Raw genomic sequence first — 11697 nt, forward strand, 5'->3', positions numbered from 1 at the left:
TATATTATTAAAATGAAAATGAATAGCTTTTCTTTAGTTTTTCTGTTCTTTTTGAGTTTATTACATGTACTTTTTTTATATTTTCTAATCAATTGTAAATTGTAATGCTGCCTTTTCTCTTTTTCAACATTGACTAAAATTATTCTGTATTAGTCACTTGCTTGCATTTCACTCCGCATTTGATGCTATATTTTTTATCACTTATGAAATCAGTATCATTTCTTTTGCTTTTTAGTTAATCGATTTATATATGTAACAATTACAATATTGAGCTATTAAAAATTATTTTATGAATTCTTGCCACAAATTTTGAAGTGATTTCACTGCCTGGTCATTTTTACCTTGGTGTCTTAACTATTGAAGGCAACAGAGAACACAGAACACGGAGTGTCAGCTTTATACCACATGGGGGCAGTGAATAGTCATGAGTCCTACAATACTGAGATACATAGGCAATAACATCTCTTCTGACTTTTGTTGAGTAATGCCAATGCAATAAACACACATTTATTCCAGACTGCAATAGCTTCAAATAGCTGCAAATGTACAAAGGCCTAAAATGTACATCCTATTTTTATGTATTGTATTTTTTATGGTCAAACACTGTGGGTGGAGCTACATATTCTTTGGGTTCAATAAATGATTATAGTGCTGTTGAGTAGCTATTGGTCTATGCAATCAGTGTGTGTGTTTGGGTTGATAGCTTTATTTCCTAGTATAGTTATTGCTCTGATTTATGAATCAACCAATAAAGGAACAGTAAGTACATCACATATCATTTGATAATTTAAGTGTTTTTTGCTGTATGTTATAGCACTTAAAAGATTTGTTGCCCCTGTGGCTTGATGTATGGTAGTAATTACAGTAACACACAAACACTCAGGGGTTCAGGCTGAATTTAATACATCTATTTCCTCTATCTCTCGGGATCTGCTGAGAGTTGCTGTGAGTCTTGGTTTGTCGATGTCTGATTCTATTTTAAGCTTCCCTAAATGTGCAATGACCTTGAAAAAGACACTTTTTTTTACCCCTCAGATGGACTGAGAGCCGGAGAGTGACTGTGTCAGGGGTTAGAGGCTTGGTTGCTCATGTTTGCTATGTCAGTGTGTGAAAGTGTTACTGCAGCACCGGTGGAAAGAGGGTGATTGAATGGTCAAGGCCTCTGAGCCTCCCCTCTCGGGGAGTTTCACTGAAGGGACATGAGGGAGGGATGCAGGGGCTAGGAGGATTGGTGGATGGGTAGTGCGGGGGTGAGGGGTGGGGGTGGGGGGTAGGGTGGGGGTGGATCATCACATGTCATCATACATGTACAGCATACAGCAGGACATGAAAAAAAATGAATAAAAGGGAAGAGGCAAAGTTTCAGCAAGGCCGCAATTACGCATGAATACTCCATGCTCTGATGCACATAATAATAAGATATTGACTAATTAGTTACCAATCACACTCCATTGTGAGCGGGATTATGAGCAGTCAAGGGAACAAAAATCAGCGGGAGCTGAACTCTGATCATACCACATCAGGGATAAGGAAGGCTTAAGGGAAGCTATGGGCCGCAGTTTCAACACTTAGGTTTGTTATCTCTAACTGATCACTATGTTTATGCTTACTCTGGAGTGTACTATAGGTCGCCTACTGTTGTGTGCTGCTAGGGCTTAATAGGCAGCTGCAAGCAAACAGTGTTTCATTCAGAAGTCAGTAAGCTGTACTCACACTGCAGTTATTAAAAGATTACATCAGGGATCACACCACACCGTATGATTAATTAACCTTGACTGATGCTTTGTAAAGCTGAATCCAGCTGAGCGAGTATGCCCACAGGTCGGCATGTACATACACATACATATGAGATGGTTGAAAGCATTACTGTAGCTGGGCTCTCTAATACTGACTCAGGGTTACTGTAGTGAAACAAAGCCTTGCTTTCTCCAGATTAGTATGGGACCAGTCCTCCCATCCTCCCTGGCACGTGATGCTCTTATTAGTCCCTGTCCAAACACTAAGAGTTTTGGGGCTCTGGGTATTGTCTCCTAAACTGACAGCTTGCTTTATTTCTGCATCTCTTTGATCACCTTGTGTAGTATGCTTTGGACACAGGCCAGTGTTTGGCAGAATCATCATCCCAACCACTGGGTCAAATCTGCATATGCATACAGTGTATGGTTCAAAGGGGAGCTGACTCAGGAAGGTGCTGGGTGACTTGGCTTCAGTCCCCTGCTTCCCATGGTACACAGATGAGCAACACAATGCTGTCGTAACCTGCAGGACAGCCCATGAATAAAACATAGCCACCGTATTAGTGCTTAAACATGTCTTTTCATTTCCAGTTTGAATCATGGGGTATAATGAAGCTTATGGCACTGCAAAAGATTAATAATTCCTGTGTGCTGTTATGCTTTTATCACACTGGCACATGCACAAACACATAAGTAATTATGCTGTGCATCAGCGCACAACCATACGTACGCACACACACAACTGAGCCCCTTTGAGATGTTTGTAGAGAAATCCTGAAGCATGAACGGAGTATATTTTCAATAGTTTTTTATTAATATGTGCTGATACAAGGTCGCTCTGACCTGCAATGACGCAAACACTCACAGAAAATCATCCCCTTTGGCCCAGACAGCTGTCAAAGCAATGACCATGAGAAAAAAACAAAAATCAAATAAAGCAAATGAACATCATTGCTCAAAAAAAAAAAAAAAAAACAGAAACAGAATCAAGGAGTTATTATTAAACTCAGTTTACAAATGTCTCAGCGGTACATGATAAATTATCCATTTCATAGAAAAGTCACAGAAAGCTCTGTAAATGGTGCTATATGTAGAACCCCACATGGCACAATGTCAGTTCTCATTGTTCCTACCAATGCCTACATCCTGCTATGTAAAACCACTAGCACCCAATAATATAATCCCATAAATATGAGCATGTCGGGGATGTCCAATACTGACCAGGTTCTGCTGTAACGAGCTCATTAATACAGCCCTTTGCTGATTCTCAGAATATCCCATTCGCACCAGCTGTAGCCAGCTATTCTACCTCTGACGACAGACGCACACCCTGTGGGGCTGCGTTTTTTTTCTGGCAGGCCTGTGGATGATCATGGGATGGAGATCACTATAGCCATGGACAAGCACATGCAGGCACAGTTCAGCTCCTCCCCACTCTAAGAGACAGTGCACTCAGCGGAGATAAAGGACGAAATAGAAAAAAAAAAAATCATGCCTACAGATTCAGCTTGCTCCTGCTGTGGACAGATGTTCATATGTAAAAAGCTGATCCACATCTGCAGTGTATAAAACTACTGAACCTGACTGAATAAGTGTATTGTACATATGTCTGTGTGTCAAAGGATATGTTTGTTTTGGTTTTGGACCTCGGGGTCTCTATGTAGAATGGGCCTCACATCTTCAGCTTTGCATTGAGAACCCCATTCTACCTAAAAGCCCCTCTTGTTGTTGGTCCCACCCTGTGCATCAAAGATGGCCGCTGGCCTGAATCGCTGGCACAGCTCCCCATTCATATTCAAGACAAAAAGAGAGAAACAGCACAATCCTCATCTCTGGGTTTATGCCATACCCCTACATATTCTTAAAACTACTCTATAAGTACTGTATAGTAGTCATGTGGATACGTAACAAGAGACCAATAATAAAATAGTACTACTTTATCATTGTTTACATTTGCTTTTTAAAAATCTCTATAGGAAAATCCTGTCGCATTACTTAGAACTCCAAAAATCTTGCTTTAATCAGCTGACGCGGCAGTGGATTCATATTCACATTTTTTTTTAAAGGAAGCATCCATTAGACCGAACAACAATCACATCATGTTTCTTCCTCGACAGGCCGATCTGTTTTATTCTATGAGCGAACACGAGAGCCGACATACCAGGTTGATCAAGTTAAACCACAGAGTGATAACCTCTGGGCTGCAAACCACCAACAGCCATGTGAGACAAAGCAGCACATCCATCTCCTTATCTCCACATCCAACCCTGCACAGGCTCACTGCAAACCCGCCTGACCAGCCGCCCTCCCGCTCCCACCGCCTTTGGCTATGAATTTGTGACATCTGTGACATCTCTGCTGATGTTGTCCCCGCTCCGTCCCCTCTTGGGCCAGTCTTTGCAGACATAATGACCCTCTGCTTCTCTGCTGCTGTTGAACACCCTCCTCCCCCCACCCACAACTGCCCTCCTGGTGTGATATAGGCCACACAAATCGCTGGAAAAAATAATAAATAAAAAAAAAGTGTGTGAAAGGGTCAACTGCAAGAGAAAGGACAGTAGGCCTGCTGGGACCTCTGCTGTCTAATGATAGACTGAACAATGCCACAGCTCACTTTCCACTGACACTAAGCTGCAGGGGTGAAACAGCACTGTGTCAGAGGTTGGGCGTCCCACCTTTTAAACAACTTCGCTCCTAACCACTGAAGCACACGCATGCCAGGCTTGCCACCAGCATGGAATGGGAATTGTGTTAAACATTTGCAGACCAAGAAGGAAAAAGAGAGCAGGGAAGCGAGTGAGGGTGAGTTCACTGCAGTAAATGAGTACCCACGGTGTTATTCTTATAATCAGAGGTTTGGAGGGCTTTGAACGGTGGAGAAACTCCCGTTATGTGAGCCTCCGTCCGACAGCGTGGGCCCCAGACCTTCCTACTGTATAATCACTATCATTTACCACAGTACAGCACTCCTCTGTTTATTGAGATATTAATCTGGGGTAAACAAAGCTTTTGACAAAACAAATTAACACTCTCAAAGAAGTGCAGCACTAATGGAGTCCATTGAGATTGATATTAAAATGTGGATGAGATGGGAGGGGGGTTGGGGGGGTTGGGGCTGGAAAAAAAAGAAGAGAAGCAGGCCCAAGGTGACGCACATTCGTCCTCTCATGGGGGGTGCCTGTCTAAACAGTGTTTCTCCCCGGGGCAGGTCCCAGCTGAGCACTAGAGATCAGCATCAGCACATTATGTCAAATGCAGTGACGGAGGGACGGAGTTAATGGTGATGGTGATGAGAATGATGAGGATAAAGATGATGATGGCCGTCTTGTGTTTCCCATTAACACTTCCACCCTGGAGTGAATTGTTTTATCTTGTGTCCTGCTTGTTAAAATACATTCAGTTGTCCTCAGTTGACCAGTGAGTGCTGTCTCAGTACGGTGCCCGACAACTGAGCCATGAGATCCGTGCGTCACATTGTCCAGCACTGCAGCAGAGCAGAATACATATGCATACTGTCTTTTCATTTGTAAACACAGACAGCTCCCAGGTTCAGGTCCACATCCAAGTCATATACCATCAAACCAGTATTGCACATGTTCCCCCTATGGCTCAAGAGATGATACAAGGGCCTTCTTTCTGAGCCGCGTTGCACTCCGTGGCCCATATAATGTTACACAAATGATTTGAATAACAAGAATAAATGGCGGCAAATCCTTGTAATCCCTCTCCCTTATCTGTCTTTAACCCTCTCTCTCTTCCAGCCCCAGGAGCCACAGCTAAAAGCTGTCCTTTGGGTCCTCTTAGAAGTGGGACAGTCAGGCCGTAGCCAAATGTCACACTGCAGAGGATGCATCTATTTTCTGCTCACGTTCCGTCTACTTGCCACACTCTTTCATTTGCCGCAGGTTTATGAGGGAGGAAGTCCCAAAAAAACAAAAAAACAAAAACAATGCCATGAATAAATCAATGTGAATAAATATTCCAAAAACATACATTAAAACTGATAAATAAACCATAACAAATACCTATAAATAAACCGTATAAGAAGGCAAACTCTCAGTTTAGTGAAGGTCAGACAGATTTCAGCTGGATGAAAGGAGCTTCATGAGCAGCTCTCTCTTGACAGCTAATTTCTCAAATGTATCGCTTGCATAAGGTGGCATATTGGAAACATGTTTCACCCGATCGGTCAACCCTGCTTGTTATTTTCATAGTATGTGGGTATCTCATGTCTCTGGAGGCGGTCTGATTTCTCCTGTCCTCCTCGTACCTGAACGCCACGACAAGAGCAACTTCCATTTGAGGCGGAGAAGTAATGGCAGCACTCGGAAATACGTACCCCCACCCCTGCCCGTTTAACTGATGTGCATTCAAGTCACGTCACAAAAAAATAGCCTTTCAAATGTGTGTGCACATACAAAAGTCTGGTGCACGGCACACGCACACACACACACGCACACACACACTCATCACTGGACACACATTAACAGCCATACAGACACACTCATACTTACACACATGCACACAGGAAATTAATGAATTGTCACATTAGGCGCTGGAGTAATGCTGAAACTATCTTCAAGAAACAGCAAAATGCAATATTCTCTGATAGCAAAACAAATGTCATTATCATACATGCTAAAACCCATGTTGTTAAAAGTATGTAATCTGGTTATATCTTCCAAATAATACAAGAACAAACCGAATCACTTCATGGATGTTGTCGTTCTCCCACAATGCCTTATCGTGCCTGTGAGGCACAGCATGACATTTGACGACATCTATCTTGCTTGGCCCACACCTCCCGCCCCCACCACACGCACCACCACCACCACCTCCCCCTGCTGCCCTCGGCAATTCCACCCTGGGAATGTCAAAGGCCAAACATTAACAACATGTAATGGATTATATTACATAAAAACTGTGCCGGGATTTTTTTTTTTTTTTGTTCCATTTTTCATTTGTATAAATAAAAATCTACTACACATTATAATCTCTCTCTCTGTGGCTTTCTCTCTCCATTGGATCACTAAGGAATTTCACTGAATGGCACAGTGCTGGGGCACAGAAGAGCGAGAGATCAAGCATCGGGGGAGAGAGATAGAGCGTATCATTCAGGTCACAAACTCCAAAACATTTTATTTTTTTCTTTCGGCTGTTTGTTGCAGTACAAGAAGTCATTTTTCATAGTATTTGTTACTTTTTGTTGCTTTTGATCATCTGGTGTCTCTATTTACATAGCAGGAATAAAGTAGATTCATGTGTGGTTCTTATTTACACGGTTATACCAATTGGTCGACCGGTGTGTTTGCGACGTTTACAGTCTTGGTTGTCACAGCCACACGCAGGAAACAAGTCCACTTCAACTGGCTAGGCTCTAACAGCAAAGTACAGGGGGAGGGGGGCGGTGACACCAGTCTGCTCCCGCAGCCCCCGCCCCCCAGAGGATGCAGACCCAAAGTCAACAAATTGAATACTCTCTTCAAAAACAATAGCAAGGCAGTCATTTAACTTTTCAAATGCCTAAAGCAAACAACCAGAGAGAACAGTGGAGAGGATTGGCCAGTCTTATGTGTGCAGGTTCTCCTGCTCTGGAAGGGTGGTGCAACGCCTCCTCAGTCTCCGTCTCTGCCTCTACTCCACTTCTGTACATCGTTGTTGATTCATCACAAGAGAATATGAAGGCAACTACACTGAATCAGCTCCCACTGCCTGCTTGGAACAAAAGCTCTTGCTCCGTTTGACTTAGATGGAGCACTGTTTTCACTTTTGATGTTCGGTAATGAGCACTTCTGGATGAGTGAGTGTGTGTGTGTGTGTGTGTGTGTGTGTGTGTGTGTGTGTGTGTGTTTGCCTTGTGAATGTTCTAGTTTTTTTTTCTGGCTCAATAAAAGATATTTTTGGCAACAATGAAGAGCTTTCTGTGAGACATTTTTTAGGTTATAATAGTGTACTATATTCCCTGTCTCCACAGCTAACTACTCCTATCAAATCATGACTCAAAAAAGACCTATGGATGGTAAGAAAGGGAAATGAGATAAAATATAAAATGATATTCCCATCTCCGGAGGCAGGTCTGAAGAGAAATTACATAAAAAACTTTAACAAAGTTTTAGAGTTTTGAAATATTTGAAGGTAAAGGGGGTGGATTGGTACATTCAGAGTGCTGGACTTGGCCTTAGGGTACCAAAAGAACTGGGGAGGACTGGGGTTGGAGAGAGCAGATGAATGCTCTGCAGAAAAACACCCATCGCTCATCTCCATAAGACAGAGGAGGGTTAAAGATAAAGGCTGCTCCTGCAGAGTCAGCCACGACTTCCCCTGAAGGTCACTCTGTTTGCTCATCTGTTAGTTAAATAAATGTCAAGAGAAAGAAAGGCAACCAAACAAGCAGAAAGTGGAGAGATGTGAGAACGAGGCGGGCTAGGAGGCGGTTCTGGCCATCACATTAGTCCCCAACTTCCTCCTTCAGGCTCCAGTCACAGGCTGGTGACCAGCTGCATTTGTCCGTCTCCCTCATTGTGGGCAGGCTCCTGAGCCTGGTGTCCCTCCCCACTCGGTCTCCGGGGTGGGGCCTGGTAGAAGGTCTGCATGGGGGCCCCACGAGAGCCGAGGGCAGGCCTCCCGGAGCTGTAGTACAGCTCCTCAGGGGGCTGGGCCGAGCGGGGCACCACCTCCAGGGGCTCAGGACTGCTGTCAGGGTAGGGTGAGTCTCGCAGGTTGGTGATGCTGGTGTACAGGGAGTCACGGGCAGGGGAGTCTGGCGCTCTGCTGCCTCCCTGCCCCCCAGCACTCTGGCCACTGTGGCCACTGTGGCCCAGGCTCTCGGTGAGGTCGGCCGTATAGCTCTCCGACTCCTCTGGATCGCTCTGGTAGAGGACAGACTGGGCGCGCTGCAACAGCAGGGGCTCCTCCAGAGCTTTATAAAGTAGCTCCACATCCTGCGGGGTGCGCTGCCGTCCGTCTCTCAGAAAGTCCTCATCTTCATCTATGCTCATAGACGGCTCTGGCCCGGCACCCACTGTCCCCCGACCAACCCCACCGTGAGGACGTCCCCTGGCCAGGCTGCCACACACCCTGTCCCCTACTTCACCCCCACCTCCTCCACTTCCTCCTCCAACACCACCTCTCAGGTTGTTGTGCACAAGCTCCGAGATGATCATTTTCTCAAAGGCCGCGGCGTCAGAGAGGTTTCGTCGAATGCCGCCGCCGCCCAGCGCCTCTGAGCTGCGGGGATTGAGGAGGGGCGGGGGACTGTCTCCACCCCCGCTACCTAGGAAGTCACAGCTGCCCCCACCTCCACCCCCTGGGCCACTGCGCAGGGAGTAGCTGTTGTTGAAGTTACCATTCAAGGGCAGGGTTTCCATCCCACAGGGGTCGCGGGCCTTAGATAACGTGCTCTCTGGACCCAAACACAAACAGAAGAGAGACAGAAGACTGAGGGGTTTGCCGCTGTTACACAGACAGATTCAAATGTCAGTAAGAGAAAAAGAATAAATATGAAATGGTAAAATGTAACCTGACAACAATGTGAACTGAGGTGTATTACACTCACTTGGGTCGCGGAAGGTTCCTGTGCATCCCAGAGAAAGTCGTGCGGAGTGAATAAAATGAAAGACACTAGTCAGTAAGTGTTCTTTAATGATGCAACATTAACTTGATGTATTAGTTTTAAAGACATTTCAAAAGGGAACCATTAAGGGAATAAAAAATATCCCTGTCCATTCGCCTCCCTTCTCCTCTCTCCCTCTCTCTCTCACATCCAACCTCCAGACTCTTACCACACGCACAAAAACGCATGCACAGTCACATTAATTTGGATTTATGCAAACTTAGTCCTGTTTGTCTGACACTATATTCCTCCAACATTAACATCTAAGCAAATGCTCTGGATATTTATTTACTACTGCCGGTGACACCTAGATACATACATTATTCATGCAATACCTTGTACAGTAGCAGTAATGTTTATTTTACGAGTTTCCTTCAACACACCAAAGATGTACTTTTTCTCCCAAATTACCATCACACAGCAAAGCAAAAGCCACAGCCGCCCAAAAAGTGAGAAGCATGTTCATTTTTAATATTTAATGTGTAGTGTGACTTTAATCAACGCTCTTATTCGTTGGTGGTGTGGGTAATTAGACATTCTAATGAAGTGCTCTCCCTACTTCCTCTCCCACTCTCTGCTAAAAATGTCTTGGCTGCCAGGCCTGTGGCCATCAGGCTTGACGTATTGTGCGGAGAGGATTTAAAATATTTAACAGAAACGCTGACTTAAATTTCAGTCCTCAGACACTAGGCCTGATACACTCAGCCAGAGACCAGCCACACGCAGTCATAGCTCTCCCTTACCAAGTGAATACTGGTGCTGTAGAGGAGCAATTACCAGAACATGTCTAATTCAGCAGTTATAGGCATCCAAAGAGTGCAGGGGGAATGCAGCAATGTGATAAAACAGCTAGCAGGCTGTTTAAAGAGTCCCACTCTGAGATAAAAGCAAGCACGCACACACACACGCGGGCACTTACAGTGAGCACTCACACCTGACCGACCTACATCCAGATGGACTGTGCCTGGCCACTGAGCTAGCTGTCTGATCCCTTACTACGGCCGTCATGATTTAAGCCGACTGCTTTTTCTGCCCAGGAACAGTACAACTGTCCTCAAGATTCCTGGCAGTCACAACTGCAGCTAAAACTTCTAATCAATTTGTGGCTGTTCTCATGAAGATTCAAGATCGAACCAGATGGCTGGTTAGGCTGTAGGCACTGTTTGGCACTGTTCTGCTCAGCCTAGTGAATCTGTCTGACAGCTACATAGTCTGAAAAACAAAAAAACAAAAAAACAAAAAAAACACACAACACACAGACATGCTCACACACACATACACATGTGCAGGCACTCAAACACAGCAGTGGGTGTGTGTGTGTAACATGTCAAATTACTGACAGAGTAAGAGACAGAGGGACAGCAAGCTGAGCGCATACTGCATACACACACATGTGCTGACAAGACTGCACGCACACAGACCGGAGTGTTTACGAGGAGCTAACCGGTAGAGTTGAAGACACCGGGTGAGGGCGGGGTGAAGCTCTCAGCCAGCAGAGTGTTGTAAGGTGAGGTACCAGTGCGAGTCTGTAACACTGGGTTTGTCAAAAGGTGGTTGCCCATGGTCGCTGCAAGACACAAACATGAAAAAAAAAAATGAATAGAATCATAAACAGGCTCTTATCTTTGCCTCAAGTGTAAGTGCAAAGCAAGCACAAGCAGAAATGCTGCACACAATAGGGGCAATATTCTGAAATTCACGTTTCCAGGCTCGGTAATAACATCTGGAATCATAAAAATATTTACTGTTTATTCAGATGGGGTTATTTTTGTTGTGCCGACACTTTATGGAGTAATGCATTTCACAGTGTTCTCCTCAATGTTTATGCCTGCTGATTGTAACCTTTGAGTAAGAATACAATTGCAGGGGGAAAAGGAACTGTTTGGAGCATTGCCATACTTTTTTTTTTTTTCCCCTTTGGCTCCTGACAATGTAGTCAGATGTGGGGGAGAACAGTAATGCATGCCATTATGTAGTCTAAGGGTGCAGCCATTGAAACACACTTAATTTCACAGTGAAATGTGAATGCCACAACAAGACAAATATAATTCAAAGAAATGGCACACTGAGAATGTTGTATAATGCCCATGTATGGCTCCAGCCTGAGGCAACTCGAACAGAAATGCCATGAAATTAAAAATAGGACAGCATGACGGAGAGTAGTCCAAGGCAAAGTGCAACCTTCAGGTCTCACGCCTACCGTTCATCACATAGCAAGGGAGCAGGGAATTCTTTAAAAAAAAAAAGAATAAAATATGCACTCACACACAGCTATTTATTTGTCATATTCTGTCCTCTTACACTTCCCCTGTCCATCTTTCTGGCATGCCACACAACCCCCCCCCCCCC

General features: G+C 44.6%; 1 protein-coding gene across 1 annotated transcript in view; it reads right to left on the reverse strand.

Annotated features, from left to right (window-relative positions):
* Window positions 1–8161: 8161 nt before the first annotated feature.
* adgrl1 (adhesion G protein-coupled receptor L1) overlaps window positions 8162–11697 on the reverse strand; it is a 69864-nt gene continuing 66328 nt past the window's right edge. The window contains exons 23-25 of the mRNA XM_022752438.1: window positions 10793–10915; window positions 9292–9309; window positions 8162–9138 (exon numbers count right to left, since the gene is read on the reverse strand). Of these exons, the coding sequence (XP_022608159.1) occupies window positions 8216–9138; window positions 9292–9309; window positions 10793–10915 (1064 nt within the window). The 3' untranslated portion in view covers window positions 8162–8215. The remainder of the gene's footprint in view (window positions 9139–9291; window positions 9310–10792; window positions 10916–11697) is intronic.

The sequence above is a fragment of the Seriola dumerili genome, unplaced genomic scaffold (assembly GCF_002260705.1).
Source record: "Seriola dumerili isolate Sdu_G_001 unplaced genomic scaffold, Sdu_1.0 BDQW01000169.1, whole genome shotgun sequence".
Taxonomy (NCBI): domain Eukaryota; kingdom Metazoa; phylum Chordata; class Actinopteri; order Carangiformes; family Carangidae; genus Seriola; species Seriola dumerili.